The 25,794-nt window shown below is 26.6% G+C and overlaps 4 protein-coding genes across 4 annotated transcripts; 3 read left to right on the top strand and 1 right to left on the bottom strand.

Moving 5' to 3' along the window:
• Positions 1-1,381: 1,381 nt before the first annotated feature.
• LOC114122124 (pyridoxal-dependent decarboxylase domain-containing protein 1) lies at positions 1,382-5,485 on the top strand. The gene is made up of 15 exons (XM_027984696.2): positions 1,382-1,762; positions 2,075-2,221; positions 2,293-2,498; positions 2,582-2,759; positions 2,822-2,969; positions 3,025-3,152; positions 3,231-3,302; positions 3,528-3,611; positions 3,671-3,772; positions 3,834-3,908; positions 3,981-4,079; positions 4,137-4,298; positions 4,384-4,624; positions 4,694-4,846; positions 4,917-5,485. The coding sequence occupies exons 1-15, from the start codon at positions 1,703-1,705 to the stop codon at positions 5,180-5,182; spliced, it is 2,121 nt and encodes a 706-aa protein (XP_027840497.2). The 5' UTR covers positions 1,382-1,702; the 3' UTR covers positions 5,183-5,485.
• Positions 5,486-6,980: 1,495 nt separating this feature from the next.
• LOC114122088 (peptidylprolyl isomerase domain and WD repeat-containing protein 1) lies at positions 6,981-12,568 on the bottom strand. Its single transcript, XM_027984651.2, has 13 exons — positions 12,196-12,568; positions 11,181-11,283; positions 10,919-11,115; positions 10,665-10,752; positions 10,049-10,154; positions 9,734-9,952; positions 9,126-9,244; positions 8,863-9,055; positions 8,646-8,782; positions 8,373-8,470; positions 7,534-7,719; positions 7,306-7,457; positions 6,981-7,211 (listed from the first exon to the last, which is right to left on the bottom strand). The coding sequence occupies exons 1-13, from the start codon at positions 12,317-12,319 to the stop codon at positions 7,068-7,070; spliced, it is 1,866 nt and encodes a 621-aa protein (XP_027840452.2). The 5' UTR covers positions 12,320-12,568; the 3' UTR covers positions 6,981-7,067.
• A 142-nt stretch (positions 12,569-12,710) lies between these two features.
• On the top strand, positions 12,711-14,538 carry LOC114122301 (proteasome subunit beta type-2-like). Its single transcript, XM_027984923.2, has 4 exons — positions 12,711-12,939; positions 13,016-13,209; positions 13,392-13,557; positions 14,245-14,538. The coding sequence occupies exons 1-4, from the start codon at positions 12,849-12,851 to the stop codon at positions 14,424-14,426; spliced, it is 633 nt and encodes a 210-aa protein (XP_027840724.1). The 5' UTR covers positions 12,711-12,848; the 3' UTR covers positions 14,427-14,538.
• Positions 14,539-22,675: 8,137 nt separating this feature from the next.
• Positions 22,676-25,774, top strand: LOC114122336 (transcription factor Jun). Its single transcript, XM_050200684.1, has 2 exons — positions 22,676-23,826; positions 24,411-25,774. Exon 1 carries the CDS (start codon positions 23,005-23,007, stop codon positions 23,821-23,823), a length of 819 nt encoding a protein of 272 aa, XP_050056641.1. The 5' UTR covers positions 22,676-23,004; the 3' UTR covers positions 23,824-23,826; positions 24,411-25,774.
• The last annotated feature ends 20 nt before the right edge of the window (positions 25,775-25,794 follow it).

Below are 25,794 nucleotides of genomic sequence, written 5' to 3'. Positions count from 1 at the left end.
CGAGCGACAAATAAACCTCTTTTTTCAACAAGCTAAAACATAATTGTATTTATTTTGATTCTCATATTTAGAGATCTAATTTATTTAACCTTACTATTCTACGCATAGACCACCTTATTCTTAGTATAAAGTCTATAATTCTGCGCCATAATGTAGGTACGCGTATACACATTACACAGCTGCGAGCTAGGTAACCTATACATTACAATTATGTAGGTATTTCATACTAAAATTGTAGTTTATAAACAAATTTCATTATACAGTTTACTAGATCGAATTCTCAAATACATGATCTCAAGAGTCTACCCGAACATTAGGAGAAAGGTAAAAGCGTAAATTTAAATTTATATCTGGTAGGTGATTAAATTGTTCAGCATTTATAGCTGTAGAGAATAATTTACCAAACCTACCTACATCCATTATTCAAGTTTTAGTTATCTACTTGGCTCAATTTTTTTATTTTTACTGGGTAGGTACTAGGTAGGTACCTATTCTCTTATTCTATTATAGTCTTATAATAATCCTTTATAATTTAAATTTAAATACGATACTTTATGAATATAGGTACCTGTGTTATTTAAAAATATTATGAAAAAAAAACTGTGTATTGATTCAGCCAGTGTATGTCCAATACTCCAATCCATGAATCATTAAATACCACAAATAAAACAAAATTATTATAGGAAGAATATATTATATGTACTATAGAGGCATAGAGCATCTAATTTGTAACTACCAATTAAAAATTATATCATTTTAAATATCGAAAACTATTTTATGCAAGACAATGTTGTTTCGTCGTCTGTTGAAATCCTATTGTCAAAATTTGCTCTAAGCAAAAATGTTTTAAAACTTAATAATCTAAATATATTTTATGAAGATTATATATCTAAAACAGTCTTTATTAGTCTTATATTTAATATGTTTTGAAAAATTGGTATTAGTGTAGTAAAAAAAAAAACTGAAATTATGGATAATATTTAGATTCGTGTGATGCAAACTTTTAATCTTGGTTACCTACCTACGTTTTCTGAGTTAAGACATACAAAAATGAGAGTTGCAACAAACCAGCCCCATGGCTGTTAAACTAAGAAGTATCTCAGAATATAATGTTCAGTAAATTTTGATTATAAATTATGAAATTTCTGTCATTAGCTACCTACGTTTTGCAAATAATATGTACAATAATAATAATTTATTATTCATAGATCAATGAAATTTTTCCTAAAATTTTTATTTATTATTATTACGTTATAATCTTATCTATTCTGTGGTCATACCTTGGTTTTCTACAAATACCACATTATACCACGACTATAGCTCGTACGCGTGCAGATAACAATCGATGTTATCAACACACCGTTATCAATATCAATACGTAATACAAACACTTTTGAATTCACTGTAATGTTTTTAATGTAAAATATAAAAAATGAGCAAGGTATATTGTACGTATGTTAAATTTCCATCGCACCGTTTTACATAAATCATTTCGGACGTATTTAATTTTGTCGTTGGTTTGATTTGTTAATCAAACAACGAGCCTGTTAATTTTCCGCGTAACGTTCTAACGTGTAATATCGCTCGCCCCACACACATGAAGACGACACGTCGATATTGTTTTCGTTGTTACTGCATTCGTTGCTTTTGCTGTTGACTTTATCCGTACGATTGAATAACAGAACCGATCGTCGCTGACACCATGGCATCACCTGACGCAGTCATTGAGACGAAATCTGATGTCCAAGTCCCGGATCATGATGTAAGTCCGTTTGTAACCTAAGCTGCCAGCCAGCTACAGAGTTGTTCTCGGTCTGTCATTTGCACCGTAGGCATATTATATATTATACGATTCCAATATCTAAACTAATAAAAATAAGAATGCGTTCAACATTTATCTTTAGAGGTCTTCTAATGCCACCAAATTTGTTTTATTAAATTGCAAACTTACTACATTTAAGTTAAATCAAGATTCAGATTTAATTTTAGAATTAATAACTGTAGCTTCTCATTGCTGATTCATGTTCATTTAAGTTCATTTTTATGTTAAATGTTGTTTTGTTTTTAAATTAAGGTTGAACATTCTCCTTTCACGGAATTACATGAACAGTTTATGCAAACTTTGGACAATCTAGACAACAACCAATTAAACACCCAGTTGACGTCACATGCCCTGCCTTTGGGTTCCAAGACATTTTGTGATATTCTGGCATCGTTACAAGTTTGTTTTTTGAGATATGTTAATTTTCTATTGTATGAGTTGTTTTTTAACAATTTTTATTGTTGCGATAGACGCTGGTACTAACTCAAAACAAAAAGGATGATGGAGAGGGTTTTGAAGAAAGCGCTCTTCCTGTTCTTCAAGACCTGGATAAATTCAGTTTGACATCATATTCGTTAAGCTATTACATAAGTCACTGTTTACCTAATGAACAGACTGTGCCCGTATTGTCTTTGGTCAATAAGTCTACAACTATGTGGATATCAAAATTATTTCAGTCAGTATAAAAATATCTTTATTACATTTTTTTAAATTGTTTATAGGTTTTATATTGTTATAATTGCTTAATTTTTAATTTAGATTTTCAAACTGTGGGGCATTTTATACAGAAAATATGTTGTTGAGCTATGAAAGAGTGATACTGCTTGCTTTGCACCGCATGTTTGGTGCAGAATTCCTTCATCTATCCGAATTGCCCATAGTTTATTGCACCCCAGATCCAGTATTGGTTGGTACAATAAAGAGAACTGCCTTACAAGTAATTAAAATGACTGACAGCTAGACTTAAAAATTTCAATACTTAATAATAGAATTTAATAGATTGGAATGAAAGAAAACTGTGTACAAATCATACCATGCCTATCAAATGTGTTATGTCCGTATAAAGCAGACTTAGGAGCATTAGAAGCTATCATCAAAACTGATATTGATAACCATAAAAAACCTCTTATTGTTTTTGCAAGAGCAGGTAATAAATTAGGTATTATATTTGTCTTACGTTAATGCTTATTTTCTTATACTAGGTGCACACGTTACTGGTCAGATGGATGATATTGTAAGCCTCAAAGAATTATGCAATAAACACAATATTTGGTTACACTTATCTGGTGATAATTTATCTGGATTGGCCTTGACAACATTTAAAACAAAAGTATTTTAAATAATTATTAGTCATAATGATATTAAGAGTTATTACTTATTATTAACTGATTATTTTTTTCATTTTCAGAGTTCTAATCTGGCTGATAGTATGACATTAACTCCTAGCATTTGGTTGAATATTTCTGCACTGCCTGTTATTGTATCCTTTTAAAGATGGGAATTATTATAATTATTTAATGATTTAGTTGTTCAATATCTTAAAACTGTAAATAACAATTAATATAATTTTATTATGATATGTTATAAAAAAAATTGAGAAAAATTCTCCATCTTCTGTAAATGTATTGAGTTAAAAAATTAAGTACAATTACTTTTTCTAATACTCAGACATATTCTATCAAATTTTTCTTAAAAATATTTTTAGACTTTATTTGATAAACAATATACAAGCACAGAAATATTAAATATTTACAAGAGTAAATGTTTACCTATTTGGACGTGTTTTCAAGTTAGTATCAATAACTTAGTACTTTTTTTATAAAATACTAAGACAATCATATTTTTCAGGCTTTAGGACATGATGCGCTAGTGCTAAGGATACAACAAAAATTTGAAATTTGTCAGCGTATATATAGTTTGGTTAAACGTTATGACTGTTTGAGGATTTTGGTAATACATAAAAGCAATTTATATTAATTGTCGATAAATAAACTGTTTTATTATTATTCAGTGTGAAACTAATGACCGTAACAGCGAAAATGAGGAAACAGTTGCTGATATTATTGCCAATCAAGAAAATATTCCAGTTAAGTTAATGTTAATATTTCTTGTGCTTATTCAAATAACATGTATTAATATCAGTTATTTTTACCATCAGGATTTATTACACAACTTATCGAGTTGTCTTGTTATCCAATTCGTACCAAAAGACTGTAACCAAAGAGTTTCTCCTTATTATGATAAACTAAATTCTTGGGTAAGAAATATTTCTTCATGCTTAGAATTTATATTGATGTATATATTTGTTTTTCAGTTAGGTCAAGTGTTAGAACGAGAAATTCCAGAAGCACCTTTAGAATTGTGTGAAATTGAGTCCCTCGGTGTTGTAGTAACGTTTTCACCTTTCACTGTTTTAAATTCACTAGTAACAGAAGATGATTGGGAAACGTTTAGCATTTGTTTGGATCAACATATTGTTAGTATAATATGTTAATATTTATCTATTAAACAACTTAACGAACAAAGCATTAGTTCCTTGTTTCATATTATGTTTTTGATAGGAAATTTTGCTAGCTACAGTTGATTATAAAGAAAAACTGACAGCGCTAATAGCCAATTTACCATCACTGGAATATGTCGAAATCGATGACTGGGCAGGACTTGGTGCTGTAAGGTATGTGCCACAACTGTGGCAATCGTCTGACCAGCAATTGGCCACTGATCAGGCTAAACAAGATTTAAATCGACTAAATGTACGCATCGTACAACAGCTTCGTTCTATTGACGCTGCATTTTCATTAGGTAAGCCAACTAGTAAATAAATGCTCTGCAACTGTAATGCTTTGAACCAATTTGTCCGCGTGTATTCAGGTGAAGGAAGTGACGGATTGGCCTGTGTTCGTTTTGGTATGGTCACAGCTGACACAGATGTAGCTGAATTGTTGTCTCTGGTCCAAAGTACTGGGCGTAAAGAAGAAGAGTCAACCAAATATATTGATTCGATGGCCGAACTTGTGAAAAAAGGTATAAAAAAAATCAAGTATTGATTAATATAGCTTAATCATTTGTATAATTTTTTTTATTATTATTTTAGGTATAGAGACTGCAACTGTAGATTTGAAAAAAGAAACTGAAGAAAAGATATGGCAAGAAGGTATTTTAAGACACGTACCAGTTTTTGGCAACATAGTTAACTGGTGGTCTCCGCCGGCAAAAAATGCAGTGAAAGGTCGATGGTTAGATTTGGAGGCAGGTGTGGTTCGATCTACTGAAGTAATATATGAAAAGAAGGCTCAGATAGAAGAATCTGAGGGCAATGAAAATGTAACTGTTGCGGCTGATGATGTGCCAATGGAGTAAAAGCAGCTTATACATGTATTATTAAGTTTACTGCTATACATTTTTATTTTATTTTTTTGAGTATTTATTTTCATTAATCGAGTTCTTGCTCATAAGAATTTAATAGTTACTAAAAGATATTTATTTCAATATGAATTTTAAAAAAACTTATTTATTCATATTTTGGTAGAATTTTTAGTTTGTTGGAATTTTCAACTGTTCTTATTATTATTATTTTTTTTTTATAATATGTATATTATTATATATTTTAATATTTATTTTACTAAAATTGTTTAATCATAATAAAGTACTATGTGGTATTTATTATAGTATTTTACATTAAACTGACGATTATGGTTGAGTACTTCTAGTACTTAAGAATCTAAAAATATGCATGCATTTATGCACTTAAAAATGAAGAAATATGTGCTTAAAATATGCTCTAAAACAAATTATTTTATTTTATTATTTAATGTAATTATAATATTTTCATAGAGAATCACTTAAATTCCAAAACATAACTTTTTAAATGAAAAGCCAATGATTGTTTTTCCTTTGGCATACTTGAAAATGAAAAAAAAAAACTTTCTAAAAAAATTTAAAATAAACTAAATTATTTCACGCAGTGCGCGCAATAATATAACGAGTATGCGCCAAAATATGACGAAAACTAAAGTTTACTATATTAAAATATAGTAAATTACCTAACCGATAATGAAAATATTATTTTTAAATGGAAAATTTACCATATTTTGTCTAAGCTAATTTAAGAAGTTATTTTGAATATTACAAAATATGCTCTTAATTTTTCTAAAGTATTTAAGTATTTATATGCAATATTGACAAAATATGCCAAATAAAATTAAAAATTTGATCTCCTGGTATTATGAAACACAATTGTTGATCATTACAATTTTTCTACGATCTTTCTAAATATAATATGAAAAACTAGAAGTCCTCAACCCTACTGATGATTTAACAGTTGATATGATATTATGTTCTATGAAAAAATTATTGAGAGCAATAATGATTTCATATGAGTGCTACCAAAGCAATGCAATCAAGCAATCAGTGATATTGAATGAATATGTTCAACAGACTGTTGACCGCAAAATTAAAATCAATCTAAAAATTATTATGTATCTAAATTGATTTTTGTATCTATACATAAAATATACAGTGTGTAAATTGTATTATTTGTGATAGTTGAAAATCTTCAGACCAAAATATAATATTTCCATAATTTGACGAAGGCTTCACATAATATCATTATTGCTATTATTATTATCTGTGAATGTGAAAATTTAGTTGTGTTTTCATATTGACTAAAGTTGGTTGGCATTATATTTTTGTAAATTGCATTATTTCCCAAATTGCTGCTCTTTCTTTTCTTAAATAAATAATTGTTCACATCACTGCAATATCCGTAATAATTTTATAATTATAAGTAAAATAACAAATCATTAATTTTTATTTATTTAGTTATCATCTTATCGGTATTTTATTTGAAAAAACTCTTAATAATGCTTTCATAAGAAATACAATTTTTTACAATATTTGATGGATGAAGCAAGTGCTGCTTGACAAAGTGTTTCGTTACAACACATTTAAAACTAGCAAAATACACACTCGATGTTAATGAATGTTTGTAAAACCTTGATAGTCCCTTAAAAAAAATATTTATAAGAACACATGAAATTTTTTAAGAATTACAAAATATTATCACGAAAAAAGTTAAACCATCTATGTTTACATAATTTCATCAATATCAAATCTGTATTAGTTTTAAGATCTACTCATCAAAATTTAAGTAGTGATCGACAGTATGACATACATGTTTAATGTAAAAAATTGTTATTAGCAACACATTAATTTTTAACACGAAAATAAAACACAAGTTACTGATTTATTTTAGACTGATGTTAATTATTTGAATGTCATCGTGTGGCTTATCGGTTTTAGGATGAGTTTTTGAGCTGCAAATAGTTTGAACTACTTCCATTCCTTTGGTAACTCGTCCAAATACAGTGTGTTTATTATCCAACCAAGGCTAAAAATAAAACAATAATTTAAATACAACATAATATTATAACTAACATAATACTATTTAACTGAATATAAAAAAATAAATAAATAAAACTCACAGTGGGAATAAGCGTGATAAAAAATTGACTTCCATTAGTATTTGGACCTGCATTAGCCATGCTTAATGTATAAGGTTTGTCATGTTTCAAATGCGAACGAATTTCATCTTCAAACTCACCACCCCATATACTTTCACCGCCTAATCCAGTACCTAAAATTGTTTTAAAAATGTTAACCGTACCATAATGAAATATATTAAAATAAATTACTAAACATCAATTGTATACCTGTAGGATCTCCAGTTTGTATCATAAATCCTTTGATAACTCTATGAAATATGTTGCCATTATAATATCCATTTTTACTATGAACACAGAAATTCTCAACTGTTTTTTGGCATTCTTTAAATAATGCTACTTGGATATCACCAAAAACAGTGTGCAAAGTAGCTGTATCGTATAATCGTTGGATACCTAAACACACAAATTTATATAGTTATAAAATTATAATATTTTAGTTTTACAATTAAAAATTTTAAATTAAATGGCCCTTCATAAAAATGTTAGATGTACTGACTCGGATTGCTTAACAGTTTTATGTAACAACAAATACATTTAAAAAACTTTTATTTTGCATTCTTTAAATAACTTTTTTTTAGTTTGATTTTGATTATATTTTAAAGATCTATAGAATTTTTTATTAAATTTATAGTAATTTAGTAGTTTGGACAAAAATAAGTTGTTAAAATAATACCAATAAATGTGTGATTAAGATTGAGTGTTGAAATATTTGTTATTACAAATTACCTAATTTAAAACTTTCGACCATCCTAAAAATGTCAATTTTGAAGATATTAAAAAACTGTAAAGATCCAAGTTACTCAGAAAAAATAGAGCAGTCAAAATCTAGTATCAAAAATATTGGTTCCTATTTAAGATATTTTTATTTTACTGCTCATGCGCAGATAAAAAAAAAAAGTTAAAAATTAGAATTTATCAAAAAAATATGTATTTATATGTCCTGTACCCGAATCAAATTTAAGGTCATACATCCAAAATATTTCCTGTTACCTTTAAAATTGAACACACAGTATATAATATATATTACAACTTTGAATAAAACTTACAAGCAGCTTCAGTAGAAGATATAATATCTTCTTTTGAAGGTCTTTCATTAAATACATCACGATCTGCATCAATACTTTTAATATCTTCTGGTTCTCGCCTATAAAAAAAAAATTATAATTAATTACAAGTATAAATTATAAAAATAAGGTATTACAAGTACTAAAACTATGAACATCTATTTTTTTAATAATCTTGACTTTTCTAATACGGCTATATTTAAATTATATTAAAAATATTGAAATCTTTATTAATATACAACATAAAAAACTAACTTGGTAAACATATAAAATCTATTCTTTTTATATGCTGTACAAAACAGTGTAGGATCACTAATAGAAGCTTCCAATGCAGGATTTGTTGCTGCTTCCATTTCTAATGTTACTGCTGCTTTTAGTTTTTTAGCCTTACCCTATGGAAAAGTACAGAATTAAAATAATATATAAAACCATATTCTTTGAATAAAACGCACATCTTACGCTGTGTACTGACTTGAAATAAGGCGACTCTCAATGCTCTTAAGTTTTCAGGTTTTCCAATAATTTTGACCAATGTGTTATTAAATATGTTGACAACTTTCACACCTAACATGGTTGGATAAAATAAATAATTTCCACTTTCATCAAAACACAAATTAGCTGTATGAGAGATCTCTGTTTTATCCAACTCTCGTTCAATTGCCATTCTAAAATAAAGTAATACATAATATTGATTATTTAAATAAAAAACAATAAATTAATATTCAAAAGTTTTACCTTCGAATAAATTCAATGTTAGGTATTTGTTGCTTTTTTTGTTGAAGTTCACTAAAACGTATCAAAGATTCATCATATACCCTATTTAGTTTACCAGTCAAAAAGTTAAAAACTCTGACCTAAAAAATAAAAATAACTATTAAACAACTAATTGTACATTCAATTCATCAATATAATATACATATTTATTAATTAAAAAAAAAGTAGATTTAGTATATTTTTTATCAGTAATATCACAGTATATCTAAAGCAAGAGAATAAATATGGAGTATAGTCAAAGAAAAACTAGATTATAGGGTGACTATTACCTAATGGGAAACCACATATCAAGCTCACAATGAAAAAAGTGATTTCAACTCTACTTTGTAGAACTAGTCTTCATTTACTTTAATGAATACACATTAATCATTAAATTGCATTCACAGTAAAATGATTTTTTTCTTAAAAAATACAGCAATTTAATGATATATTGATATGTATAACTTAAGTTGAACAAATGCATTAAATAGGTACTAATGTAAAAACAAGATCAAAATACATGATAGCAATCAATAATATAATGTACTTAATATATACTAATACAATTATATATTTATTATATCTTTTACCTTTCTATCGGGTGACATGGTAGCAAATTTTAATCCATCATTTGAAAAACATAAACTAGTTGCATATGTCTTATGTCTAACAAATTCAAAGAGATCAGTATCCAATTTAGAATCAAACTGTACACACTTTGGGAATTCATAATCTGTTTTAGCTCCAGACCAATATTCAATTATACCACTCTTATCTGCTGATATAGTCACATCAAATACTGAATTAAACTGAAATCATTTAAAAGTATAATAAATTGTTAAATCAAGTCACAAACTTAGTAAAATAATTATATTTCAGTTTATAAATTATAATAATATGTTTACCTTAATAAATACAATTGGTTTTGTATGCATTTTGTCTATTACATGAAGAGGTGTGTTTACTCCTTTTCCGTCATAAATAAATATTTTAGGTTCAGTTGAGCTGCTTCTGTATAATACATATTTTTATTATTAATTAACATAATATAATAACATCAAAACTTTAATTTTATCATTTTAAAATGTTGACTGCGTACTGATGCCAGACGGCGTCATGAGGATCATTCAGCAACTCGTTTGACGCCATTTGGCGTTCAATATATATTTAAAGTAAATGGTTTATTATTTTCTACACGTTGCTGAATGTTGTTTTATTATTATTTAGCGTTGTTAAACGTGTGTTTTAAAATATATATTTATCTGCGGTTTGAACGTTTGACCAAATAGGATAAAATTTTTATGTTATTTTTAGAAAAGTGGTATATGCACTGTATGAAAATTGCAAAAAGATATACGCAGTCAACGTGTTAATAAACTAAAATATTTCATATAAAACAAATATAAAAAATTTGCTTCCAAATTTTAACAGTTAAAAAATATTTAAAGTAAAACCAATAAATTAAAATGTGTTTAAATAATACACAAATCACAAATTTTAATTTTAAAAATACACACTCACACAGCAACAGTATGAATTGGATCTCCTTTTGAATGCACCCAACATGCACTAAGTGGTATGTAATCTAATTTTATCATGTTGATCATATCTGTAACAAAAAAATCAATTATAATACCGACACAAACAAATGCTTAGAGTAAACAAATTTACAAAAGACCATAACAATATCAGTTCATTTTAGAACTGAACAGTCACAATACAATTATAAACATGACATATTAAATAGATAAAGTAAATAACTCAAAATTAAGTACCAAAATTAATAACATCAAAAACTTTGACAGACTGATCTGACGATATTGTACACATTAGAGTTCCGTTATAATTATCTGCTAAATCAGTAATTGGAGTAAGATGACTACGAAAATGTTTTACAAATTCAATTAACTCTTCAGTTTTTTTCCAAAACTTCACATGTCCATCACAGCTTGCTGTTATTAAAAAATCAGTTCTGTAATAAAAATTATAAATACAATTTGATATTCCAATTTTAAATAACAATATTAAAGTAAATACTTGGTTATTATTATATGTGTAATAACATCCCGATGCATGTAACTTTTTTCATAAGTATCACATGTTGGTAAATTTTCCAAGTACAAATGTTCATACTTTAGAACTAAATTAAAAAAAGAAATGATAATTAAAATATTATTAACATGGATTATTTTAAATCACCTAATAGCTTTGGCTATAAACATAATAACTTAGATATGTCTATAGAACATTAAATAAATGGTCATAATAATATATTCCTTTTCATAAGATACAGTGATATTAAATTTTCATTTATCCACAGCATTTTGAGGGTTAAAACTTACAACATATCATGGGGCGTCCCCAAGGGGGGACAAGGGGGGGCACTTGCCTCCCCCTGGAACAATGTTATTTCCACAGAAATTGGTAAAATTCCCAATAAGAAATAAGCTTAAAAAATAGGTTTACCCAGGGCCAGTCTTAGAGGTGGGCGAGCTGGATTACTACCTAGGGCGCCAATATATTATGGGCACCTTCAGGGTTCAGATATTAATTAGTTCGTGAATTTCCAAATTACCCTTTAAAAAAAACATAAATGTATACATTATTAATAAACAAAAAAATGGTCAGGTGTAAAAATTTGAGAACCACTTGCACTAGAAGGCGCATTAATTATCTTTGCCCAGGGCACATAGTTCCCTGAGACGGGTTTACTTATGTATTCAGATAAAAAAATGTTGTCCCCCCACCCCATAGAAAAATGTCTGGGGATGCTCATGCAACAAATGTATTCTTTTTAGAAATCTAGGAGTACCTATTAAAGTTACATTTAAATTAAATTTCGTAAAATTGCAACTAAAATGTTAAAAACTAATGATAAATAATTCAACATATTATATTAAACATAAGTGAAGACTTTAAATAGGTAGGTATTTATTTTTACACTTCCTATTTACACACTTTTTAAAGAAGATTTAGTTTTTATTTAACGATAAAAAATTTACAATATGATATAAATCAACTTATCGTAATTTATATTCAAATAATTATTTACTTTTTCTTTTCTTTTTCTCGACGGTGTTTGTCAATTCGGACAAACTGGGACCTACGCAATCGTCGTCGTCTTCCTCAGACGCATTGGTCTTATCGTCGTCTTCATGTTCTCTTTTTTCCGACATGTTTTCGGTCTAATATAAAAATAAAATATTATAAAAACGATTTTATACAACACACAAACGACAACTGTAAAAGAAAAACACTATATTGATATTGTTATTTCAACTATCGGCGCCAACAGCGTGTTGAGTGTTTTGGCAAAAACTGGCGAATGATCGTTTTAAAATGATACGATTATGATAAAATGATAATTCAAATGCAATTTGTAAACAACCGTAAACTTTTCATGTTTACGATTTTTTCAAAAACTAAGTATTATCAGGTACAATAATTATATCAGGTTTGTTTATTATTCTTATCTTAGATTCTTAACCACGTAAAAGAAGTTAGCTACGGTTTTGTTTGTTTTTAATATTACTGAAACGAAAAACCGCTCAATCATTTTATCTTTTTACAAAACATTATACACATTATAGTCATTACACATTTTACAATTGTATACCTAAACTTTTTAGTAATTAAGTATATTAAAATTCAAATACCGTGTTGAAAGTAAATTAAAATTATTAATTATTATCTGACTGCTACAAAATGGAAACCGTTATTGGAATAAAGTTCAATGATTTTGTACTCATCGCCACGGACATGACTGCTGCCCACAGTATTATGGTCATGAAAGACGGTAAGACATTTATAAAACTATAGTATTCTATCTGACTGTACCTTTATACCTGGACGAAATTATTTTTCTTATACAGATGAAGACAAAACTTACAACATCACCAATCAAGTAGTGATGGGTGTTACTGGTGAAGCAGGCGATGTACCTAGATTTGCAGAGTACATCACTCAAAATGTCAAACTTTATCGCATGCGTAATGGATATGATTTATCCATTCCAGCCATTGCGACTTTCACTCGTAAAACTGTTGCTGAACACCTTAGAAGCCAAGTAATTGTTTAATTGAGCAACTATGATTAAGTTTTTATTTGCTTATTTATTATGGAGAAAGTTTAAAAGCTTTCAAATTGAATTAGACCTCATATTCTTCTACTAGTTCTTAAATTAAAAATTGTTTGAATATTATTTAATAAAAAATTAATTGTATTAAAAGTATTTATTCTTGTGCGTAGAGTCCTTATCAAGTTAACTTCATGCTCGGTGGATACAATCCAATTGAGAAAAAATCACATTTATACTTCATTGATTATTTGGGAGCACAAGTAGATGTTCCTTATGGTGCTCATGGATATGGTGGTATGATGACAATTACAGTTATGGACCGTTACTACAAACCAGGTAATTGTACAAATTTTATTTTTGGAATAATTTTATAAGTATTAAATATTTAATTTAGTTTTAAATTGTTTTCTTTAAATTGGATTGTAAACATTAACCCTATACTATAAGACAGATGATAGATTATTCAGATATGGCATTTTTATTAATTTTAAAACTGGTCTGGTGTCACAGTAAGGAATTTATAATACTTTAATCGCTGTTGAATATATCATAAATACTTGTATATTAAGTATTAAGAATCAAACAATAAACAATTTTTGAATGATAAGTTTAAATTAAGTTAATCTTGAAGTCTATAAGGGATTAAAGCATTTTAAATTTTAATCTTTCAGTTGAGTTACCTAGCATTGATTAATTTAAATTTTTTAGTAAAATGTTTTAAGTAATTGAAGAGTTGAAGCTTTATTACCTTATTACACTTTTAATGTATATCATGTCTAAATATAACTATTTATTATTTTGATGATATTTTAGTAAGTTAAGCCCATCTAATAGGTATATCTGAAAACAAAATATGAATTATTTTTCAGCAAATATATTTTAAATTTATTGCTTTTAAACAAAACAAAATCAAAATGTTCTGTAATGATTCTATTATGTAATAAGTATACTAATATAAATAGAGCTAAAAGTTCAACAAATGATTTCTTAAATTGAAATAATAACTATTGATTTTATTTTTAGATGCAAATTATCAAGAAGCATATGATCTCCTTAAAAAATGCATATTAGAAGTACAAAAACGTTGTATTATCAACATGCCCAAGTTTAAAGTTAAAATATCTTATGCTGGAGGTGTACAGGAATTGCCAATAATTACCAAGGATAATATTGAACAAAATGTCATTGTTAATGTAAAAGAGTAAAGTTTATATATCTGATGTATATTTATTTTTACTGTCTTTTTTTTTTTTTTTTTAATAAACATACATTATAAATTTAATTAATGGAAATATAAACAATATGTATTGCTACTGATGTTCTGTTGACTACTTTCGTAAATATGTATTTAAAGCTATCATTAAATGAATTCATCAACTTCACAATGATGGAATTAAAAAAATATATATATATTTTCTAATATGAAATAATTTAAATATATTTTATAGAAAATCTATTAATAAAAATAATATTTTTCTTGAATTTTATACCTGAACACATACGAGATGTAGAGTGTAAATGACCATGATATCTACCTGTATTTAAACTGCGGAAAATATTCTTTTATCATTTCTTTTTTTTTTTTTTTTTGTAAGTACCTACCTAAAATGTATTGTTAACATATTTTGTTACGTTTTAATTCCATATCAAAATTAATCAAAAGAAGAACATTTTCAACAATTATATTTAAAAATATATTTATTAAACTTTAAACAGATTCAATCTGATTATAACCCATTCATTAAATTTAAGATCAGTGTTAGCACTTCTATGATAGCAATATTTGTCTATAATTAAAATAACCTGAAGAAACATAAATAAAATCACGAGTCTTAAGATACACTTAATAATACAATTGTAAAATGTATCAATTTATAAATAATCATACTCTATTTTATACTACTTCAGTAATAATTAATAACTAATAATATCATAATATCATATAAAGTAAATTATTTTTTAACCAGTGTAAACAAAAATTAATAAAAGTGGTTATTAGAGGATGTTTGATATTATACTTGTAATAAACACTATTCATTTTTTAAACCTTATTCAATAAAAACATTTAACTTGGTGTAATTTGATTTTCTTATACAGTAAACAACAAAATAATTTTTTCCACAATTTTGTTTTTTCTTTTATTTGGTTTACTTAAAATCACTAATAAAAAATATATTTACTCTACAATCAGCTAAAAAATGTCAATATTAGTTTTTTATGGACATTGGATGTTTAAAAACTATGGTTATTTTTTGTTATGCTAAATAAGACTATTGCTTCTTTTTATGTATATAATGTTGGCAGTTAGTTTTTTAAAGTTTTATTTGATAGAAAAAAAATGAATACCTACTTTCTGTCCATATAATATTATGATTCATATTACTATCGTCCACAGTGTAATATTTGATTATTATTAATTTTAAAAAAAAAATGTAAATCATTTGTATTTGTGTACTATACGTATTCAATATTAATATTACAAAAAACATAATAACTTGTTTAAAACGCATTTAGGTAGCATATAGCTTACATATGTATTATAAATGAACGGTTGTCGAATTTGTATCTTGCAATGATATCTATTATCTTAAAAAAGTTAAAAATAATACTATTTATCTCTATGTTTTAATAGCAAAAAAAAATTGACTTAAGGCAGTTGCCTATCATATTTTTTATTTCTAATTGATGTATGGCTAATCCATTATTAATTATCGAAAAAAATGCCTTTTCAATGTATTATATTGATAGTTAGATTCAAGTAGATAATATATTATTAAGAAAAGTCCAGTCAATTCAAAAGATCTATGGGCTTAAGGGTTATCGTTTAATTATTATTAATTTTTAAATTTATAAGTATTGTGAACGACCCTTTTCGGATTAAGTATCAATCTAACACTATAAATAGTTATTATAGAAAAAAATAACAGAATTTCAAAATTTTTGTAAAAATTGAACTACACTTAAACAATCATTACTAGAAACAATTAGAATTCAAAAAGAAGAAGTTATATTGAGAATGATCCAAAAGACAATGGTAAAACTGATGAAAGTACTATAAATAAATTAGAATGCAAATCCTATAAAAGTTGTGTAACACGCTGTTACAATATTCTTATAAAATAATATAATTTATATACATAGTTATGATGTATATTATTGCTTATTGTGGCTTGTCCAAAGTTCATCAATAAGTACATAAATAATATTATATTACCATGCACATCAGGTATGTATAGAATATGTTTAATTTATTATTATTATTATTTTTGTTTTGAAACATCCAGAACAATAAAAACTTCAATATTAATAATTCTTTCAGGTAACATGTGAAATATCTTTTAGATTCTGAACGGAGGGATGAATGTATTAATTTACAATGAGTGTTTTTTTTTTTCTTTGTGATATCTGTCAGTCTATATACAAGATAACTTGTCGAAATAGGTAATGTTTCTATTTAAAACTTCAGGGGTGGTTTCCGATAACAAATTGAATATCCTTGGTGCATCAAAAGTAAGAAGTTTCCAATAGTTTTTAAAAATGTCGGGAAAAACCACAAAAAAGTGAAGGAAAAACAAGAATTTTAACCAAAGCTAGTTTTCGACAAAATAGATTTTTTGTATTGTTATTCAAAAACGCATGACAAAATAAACTTAAAATTTTCACCATACCTATGTTTATATCAATGTTATCTATACACAGTTAAATTTTCCAAATATTCTGGCTTTTTTTTTTAAACTATTTATAGACGCTGAAATTTTCGATTTTTCTAAGTATTACTTTTTATTGTTGATAAAAAAATGTTGGAAAAATAAAGATTTAATATAAGGTTTCTTATATAAGCTGTTTTTATTCCAGTTAAAAACAAAATTAAAAACCGTTAGTCACAATTTTTTTTATAAGCGTTTAAAGTTTAAATGTTTACAAAATATGTCAAAATAACGAAAACTTGCAAGTAATTTTGTAGTAGAAAATTCATAAAATTTTTAATATTTATATGCAAGGTTAAAAAATCAACACAGTTTTCTATAAATTTGCCTTCATATAATATTATAACTATAAAGAATATTTGAGCGTCATTATAGGAAAAATGTTGCGAGCGTCTGAATTAAACTTTTACGAAATCGTATAAGTAACAATAACAAAAAAAATTATTCTGGAACAATTTTAAATATTTTGTTATTACTCAAAAAGTATTAGTCGTAGATACTTAAAACTTTCACCAGTTGTTTAGATTGGCAAATACTTTGCAAAATTTAATTTTCAAAATATTTTGCATATTTGAATGCTACTATAGGCATTTGAAATATTAGTTATTTTTATACATGTCGATAAAATTTTTTTAGCCAAGTCAAAATACTTGAAAACTAATACAAAGAACCTCATGATTGAGGTTTATAGATATTCAAAAATTGTAAAAATATATGGGCAAAATTTTTTTTTATAATAGCGTTAAAAGTTCGAATGTTGATCAAATTCGTCAAAGTCATAAATATTTTCAAATTATTTTGCTGTTTAAAAATTTATAAAAAGTTTTGTATAAGTAGCTAAGAATTGAAAATTTAATATTAGATTTTCCATAAGTTTTTCTTATAATAATTATAATAAATTATATTATAATCAATGTCAACCTTATCACTAAGTACAATTCATGATATGTTTTGCATATAAAAAAATAAATCATTGCTAATGTAAAATCAATTCATTCATCGCTCTACTTACAATCTTAAATACCTATTTCAGTTTCGTATTTATGGTACAATAACTGATTCAATAACAAAAATTTTTTAATAATAATAAAAAAAATTAGATTCATATAAAAGGTAGGTACTTACATAAATTGATTTCAGTAATACCTAGACATATTTAGATATTATTATCTTTTTATGTATATATGCACGGTATATTAATGTATATATGTATTTGATATCTATAATTATTCCTTTGGATTTTAATCTTAAAAAATTCAAATTATATAATATGTACCTATTAATAACTCTATCAATAAAAAATGAATTATTTTAATATTTTATCTATCTCTAGGATTTGTAATCTCTATTCAAGTTTGTGAAATTATGTACATTTCGATTACCTACTTTAAACTTTAAAGCTGCATTGCCCTGCCCCCTGCAGCAACCTTACAATAATGGTTAATTTTCTGTGTCTCTTCTAGGACTGTGGAAAAACGTCTAAATATTATTGCTGTTAACATCATTCTCATATTGATTTCGTTAATAGTTTAATACTATTGTTACCTGTCGGCTGTCTATGAATTGAAAATAAATTTAATTAAATGTTAATAAATCCAGTAAATTTATAGACAAAATGTGACGCCGAGAAAAGGGGAATGTTTTGAAAATATTGTAAAAAACAGTAAACATATTTGTCGGTGAATTGAGATTCTACGTGGGATATAAACTTGTAGAAATTTAGTATTAGTAGTATTACCCTTAGTGGCTTAGTTGCTTTATACCTCTCCGAGATAAATCATATATCTATTATAATGTTATACTTATTAGCTTACTTAATAGCTACTACAGCAATTAGTAAGAAAAATCCAATTTAATAGTATAATTTTCAACAATAAAATGTATGCAATTTAGTTAAAAAAAAATTGAAAATAGTTCTATTTTTATCATATAACAGCTTGAATAAAAAAAAATATTTATTAAAACGGAAATTGACCAAACAAGTTAGGTGTTTGATTTCGTAAGAATGATATAGTTTTAATATGTATTAACCAAATACGTATTCACTACCTAATTTCAACACGATTACTGATTTATTCAATTTTCATTAAATTTGAATATATTTTAAATATATTTTTAAAACATTCAAGTACTCAAGTACTTAATTCATCCAATCAAAATCTTATTACTATAAAAAAAACACATTTAAATATTTTGTTACCACGGTAATACGAAGGGTAATATGAGACTCCTGAGACATATTGTATACCTAATAATGTGTAAAGTATAAACATTTACAAATAGTTTATTTTTTTGTTTCCTATATTTATAATAATATTTTTCTCATTTGTTAAAAAATAATAAATGTTTAACTTATTATTTTTAATGTAAGTTTGATATTTATCATAGGTTACTATACATAAATCTAACCTTAAAAGTAGGTAACTAAGGTCATTATAAACTATAGATATAATGTCCCGCATAGTCACAAATACATACTTATTAGCTATTAGCTAGTTTCTATTTAAATCTAAGTACTAACATATCACAATAACAAATTTGGAATCAACATAAAAGGTAAGTATTTATAAAAGCGTATTCGTTATCATCAGTCATTCGGTCCTTTCCAACTATAATATATCAGCCCCTATATACACTCAACAGTTTAATAAGGGTCAATTGTTAAAAAAAAATATATTTTTTAATAGACGGTTAAAAATTTACAATTTAATTCTTTAATACATTCTCAGACAAATAGGATACTAATTGTCAGCAATCACTCATAATTGTCCTAACTCTATATTGCACCTCTGTTTATACGTCTACCTTACAAAATACAAATATCTACTAATTTTATACTTTTGTAATTATTTTTAGTCGATATCATTGTCAATAAATCTATAAATTATAAATATGTCTACCTATTTAGTATGTTAAACATTTTAAACATTCAAAAACTAATCTTTCGAATTTTGAAGTCAAAAGTTCAAATTTTAAAGATGTTGTTGTGTGTATCACCCCACATGACACTCCTTAGAAATGGTATATAAAAATCCAATAAGTGTACAAATATGAGTAGGTGATTAAAAGTTTTAAAAATAAAAATAGGATTAAAATTATTATTAAAGTTAAATTAATTAGTATTAGCGAGTAAAGAAGGTCAAAAGTAAAAAATTCCCAGTACATTTCTTAAAAATTGAGAAATATAAAAAAAAAAATTAGGACATTTCTACGTAAAACCAGTTTTTGACAAAATCAATTTTCTTATTCTGATTTAAAAATAAATAATAGTAAATTCTTAAAATTTTCACAAAATATTTATAAAAGCAGTTCCTAAAAATTAAAAAATGGTATAATTTTACTAATTTTAGACACTTCGACATTATTGTCGTTCAATTGTTTTTAATTTTTTTCTATAAATATCGATAAAAAAAAAAAAAAAATGTGAAAAGATTGAAAATTCAATACAAAAAGTTTCTCCATAAGTTTTATTATAGCTATTTAAAAATATTAATGGCTGATTTTTTTATCTATTACCTACGTGTATTATATTATTTTTTTTTACAATGAAAATTTCAAACACATAAATTTATTTTATCCTATTTATACCATATTATATATAAGATTAAAGTGAATAGGTCACTGCACCGTTCTACGTAAAGCCGGTATTGATTCAAAAGTTAATCGCAATGACAATATATTTATAATATAAATACAAAATATATACTATCATTTTCATCAACATTAATAATATAATAAATGATAAATGCCGTGTGTTTATAGCAAAAAAATATTCAATCTACACTTTATTATTAATAATAAAATAAATACTATAATATAGCATTATAAATAGTAAATACACCATTATAAAAATATATACTTAGTGTCTATTGCCTAATATAAGGCTGATAGATCTCTATTAAAATTTGCTTTTCGTATGAAATGATTATCATCATTAAATTAAAATTGAACACACATGGGTACACGCAATGACTTGCTCAACAACAATAATTGTTAGGTATTACAATTTTTATTTTACTTTAAGTAATATTTATCATTGCTGTACAGACAACAATGTGTATAGTAGAGCGTACTACCGTCGGTACCTACTTAGGTTCACTTTTCTATTGGAATGGATACTGAAGTTTTAAGCCAAAGCATTTTTTTTTTACTCTAAAATACATGCACATAAAAAACACATTGTTGTAAAATTAATAGGTTAATTCATCATCACTTTGTTTAGAATCTAAAACGGCGTAGTGTGCATGCTTCATAAATCAAACTATAAAATTCTAGAATTGGTATAACTTATATTTTATAAATAGGTTTTGCCGGTTTTCGACTAATACATTTAAAACGCTATTTTCAATCAACAATTATCATTTTTTGATAATTTTTCACTGAAATTATGCCTATTTCTATAATTTTATTATACACCGGTATTATATTTCTATATAAAAGCCAGAAACAATTAATCTAATAAGTATACCTATGTGAAACTGCCAAATTATAAATATAAATAATACATAAATGATTGATAAAATAATTATCGTAGTACCGAACTACCGAAATTTGTAGTTTAATCAAAAATTCAAATCGTTACCTATAATAAATATTGATAACATTTATTATTGGCACTGCATCATATTATATGGATAACTTTTACTATACTGCAGTACAGTAAATTCAAGAAAAATTATGCCTAGCAAAAAATCATTTTATATACCTACCTACTTGCTTAATGATAATTAGAGCTCGGATTTAAATCCTCTAAAAATAACCAAAACTTTAACTTTTGTTAAACATTTCTATGTCTTAACTAAGCTAACGCCTAACAATACCTAATACAAAAATAAATTACCGAACTTAGGCACGCATAATATTAATTTAATTTAATGTTCCCGTCATATTATTTTAGATACAATATCTCAATGTTTTTAACATACTATTAATTTTATTTCTTAAATAATACCTTTATACTTAATTTATGTGATATTATTATAATAGGTACTATAATTAATATAAATTACCCATATTTAATGTATACATTGCATTATTTTTTTAAATTCTTATTCTGGGATCTTTTTTCCTAATAGGGAGAACTTTTTTTAATTACCACTACATTACTATCAATACATAATATAGGTACCTAGTTTAAATGATTTAATTTTTAATTTTAATTTTAATATATAATTGTATTTTTTATGTACCTATTTTGTTGTTCCTATCTATGTAATTATGCATTTTAAGATTAAGTTAAATAGGTAAACGTTTTTTTTTTTTTTTTGGTAAACCTAAACCCTTTTTTCAACCATTTATTTTGTTACATAATGCTAGCTGCTTTATTTATAAGTATCAAAGTACACAGTGAAGAGTGAAGAGTGTGGGAGGATATGGATAAATGTGGAATTATTGTGAAAAACATTATGATTTTCAGATTTCATCACGATCAAAGTACCCGAAATCCGTTTCGGTTGTCGACGAATTCACGCGACCCGCACGCCTTATCGGTTGGCGGGTATCGCGTAACCGCTAAGGCGCTAAACCACCGTCACCACCGACGCTCTATGCCCATTATCCGTCTAGATCCGTGTTGGCGGCGGCGGCGGGTAAGTGCTCCGACGATTCCGCGTCCACTATGTGTCGACACTGTCGACCGACGAGCCAATGGGAACGCCGGGAAATGACGTACTTTACTACTTTCCGAAAATAACGCGATGACTCATCGCCGACCACATCGGGGGGGCCCGAGCGGTCTGCCGTCCGACGTTCATTCATTCGCGTACCGTGTGCTATTCCGTCGTGTCGTTCGGAGTTCGTGCTCAGTTAACCGTCGTGATTAATCACTTGATCGTTTGTTTTTTATACACACCGTGTTATCACACCGCACACTTTTATAATATTGTTGTTACGTTTTATTATAATTTTTATTATTTTTTTTTTTTTATTCATACAATAATATACACCCACCTTGGGTTGATTTTTATATCTAGTTAATAAAATTAATAATAGTATATCACACGGTCCTCCGTAAACCGTGTTCGAAATAAGCGAAAAAGTCTGTAATCGCGCGGGCGCTTGTGTCATAGTAACAAAAATGGTAAATAACTCGTCCAGCTGCATGATGTTGGACGAAGCGTTCTACGACGATCCTCTCATCCCCAAAGTTGAAACCCACACCAATGAAGTTAACTTCCTGAAGAGACCGATGACATTGGACCTGAACTCTTGCAATAACGAGAACTCGGCTAAGAAACTGAAAGTCCTGCCACCTTTGTTGACATCGCCTGACTTACGCATGCTCAAGTTCAGCTCCCCCGAGTTGGAACGGTTCTACATATCCCAACAGACCGCTCTTGGCCATATCAACACACCAACACCGTCTCTGTTTCCCAAGTCAGTGACTGAGGAGCAAGAAATGTATGCACAACCGTTTGTCGAAGCACTCAAATGCCTACACCACAATAATGATTCTAACAGTGCCACTCAAGTAGAAATACCAATGACCAGCAGTGGTAGTAATTCTTCGGAATACCAATCGGAACCCCAGTACTCTGTGTTAATGACTTCAAATGACTTTTCCAATATTATTCCTCACCATGTTATCAAAGAAGAACCTCAAACCGTACCCAGTGTCACATCATCATCACCACCCATGTCACCAATCAACATGGAATCCCAAGAAAAAATCAAACTCGAAAGGAAAAGACAAAGGAATCGAGTAGCTGCATCCAAATGCCGCCGAAGAAAATTAGAGCGTATTGCCAAGCTCGAAGATAAAGTTAAAGTACTGAAAAATGAAAATTCTGAACTTACCACAGTACTGAATAGACTCTTGGAACAGATATGTCAATTAAAACAAACTGTTGTTGAACACATGCATAATGGATGTGAATTTGCAGTTAACTGCCTGTGACCTGTAAGTTCATAAACATTTATACTTCATTATTTTAGATTTTTACTCAAATACCTACTTGATCTATTTGTTTTTTAATGTTCTGAATAAATTATTAACTATTATTTTGAATTCACCGGTTTTGTTTGAAATAAATAAATATTTCAATTAATTCTTATTTTAGTAGTATAAATACCTATTTTTAATTGTATAGTTGTGTCTTATGTATTGTGTGAGAATCTTTACTGAGTATCGATAATCATTATAGAAATTGAATACATAAAAAAATAGTCTGTTGACTATATTTAATGAAGTGGGTATTTAATCGACTTCTAGTACCTATATTAGGTACTTCAAATTATTTTTTTACACATCATCATAGTTATAGAATTACAAGTTAACATCAAACTTACTTAACCTAATTTATATTTTCATTGATTAATTTAACACAGAAGAAATATTTGTATATAATAGGTATAAAATAGATTAATTATGTATTTGATAAAGTTCCTTTTTTAATTAAATATTATTGATCATGTTTTGTCATTTAAGCACAGATTATTTTAATAATTAATTAATAATAACATATATTTTCTTTTAATTTACAGTTAATTATGAACACGGATGAATTTATCAAAAACATCCTGAATTTGGGTGTTACTTCCTGCCTGTCTGTGAGTTTTTCATATTTTTCTACAAAATTTTTAATGAACCGATATTATTGCTTCAAAAGTTGCTCAATTTCTTTGTAGCCTATTTTAATATATTTCTTTTTATATGTTTAATGTGTGTAATAGTGTATACTATTGTAGAACATCATGATTTATTCATTGAATTGTAATTAAAAAAAAAAAAAACAAAATCAAATTAATTACCTATTTATTTATTTATGTATTATGAACGTGCAATTACTAGGTTATCATACTTTTTTATTGTACTTGTCTATTATTTTGTATTTACTCTGTACCATGGTATTATTCACTGAATATAAAGGTGCATATATATTGCTGTAGTAGACTGGCATGGTAACATTAACATTGTGCTCAGTAGTTTTATTGGTACCACACCATCTATCGCAACAGTATGTAATATGTATGGACCTTAATATTATTAATTAACTATTAACTTATACAAATAAACTAGTAGCGATAGAATAATTTTGCACTTGATGCCTTTTAATTGTACGTAAGCCATAAATTACTGTATATGTTATGCTCAAAATGTTTTTGAGTACTAAAGATATTCCAAGAATGTTTTAATAAAATTATTGAAATGCACAAAATATTTTTATATTATAATATATTTTTTTTAATGTTCTTGACAAAATTTTATGATGAAATTGTTACGTGAAAAAACCAGTGTTGCCTTTTTATATGTATATTTCAAGTTTATCTCCTTCACCATTATAGATTATAATATTTTATGTGCCGAATAAAGGGTACATGTTTACAATGCAATAACTTAACTGATATTTTAAGCTTTTTACCAGACAATAAATAGGCCAAAGTTAATAATTAGATGTAATTTTTTTTTGTAAAGCTATACTTATAAAATACTATTTTATTGTACATCTATTAATATTCATTTGTATTGACTGGACTTAACTTTTGTCTTGTGATTTGTCAATCCCTCCGCTCTTTTTGCAGACAACTTGAAGTGTATCAGTCATGTTCCTAGGTGCTCTTGAGTGTAACAAAGCAATTTTTTTTATTCTTGTTTATAAAATAATTTAAAATCAACGATAATATATTTTTGATTATAAGAATTTATATAACGATATCTAATGTTAGATATTTTAATTTATTATTGTAAGTATAATTTATGAGAAAATTTATTGTGTGCAAATGATTATTGTGATTTTAAGATTATTTTTATCGTTAAGGCTTTTGTGTGATTTTTTTTTTTTTTTTGACTAAGTGATGTTTTATTTATGAAAAAATTTTATTAAAATTATTTTCTAGAAAAATCAACATTTACAGTGTTTTTTATTTC

The sequence above is a fragment of the Aphis gossypii genome, chromosome 2 (assembly GCF_020184175.1).
Source record: "Aphis gossypii isolate Hap1 chromosome 2, ASM2018417v2, whole genome shotgun sequence".
NCBI classification, from domain to species: domain Eukaryota; kingdom Metazoa; phylum Arthropoda; class Insecta; order Hemiptera; family Aphididae; genus Aphis; species Aphis gossypii.
The sequence above is the reverse complement of the archived record's forward strand: the minus strand, read 5'-3'. Positions and strand labels throughout refer to the sequence as shown.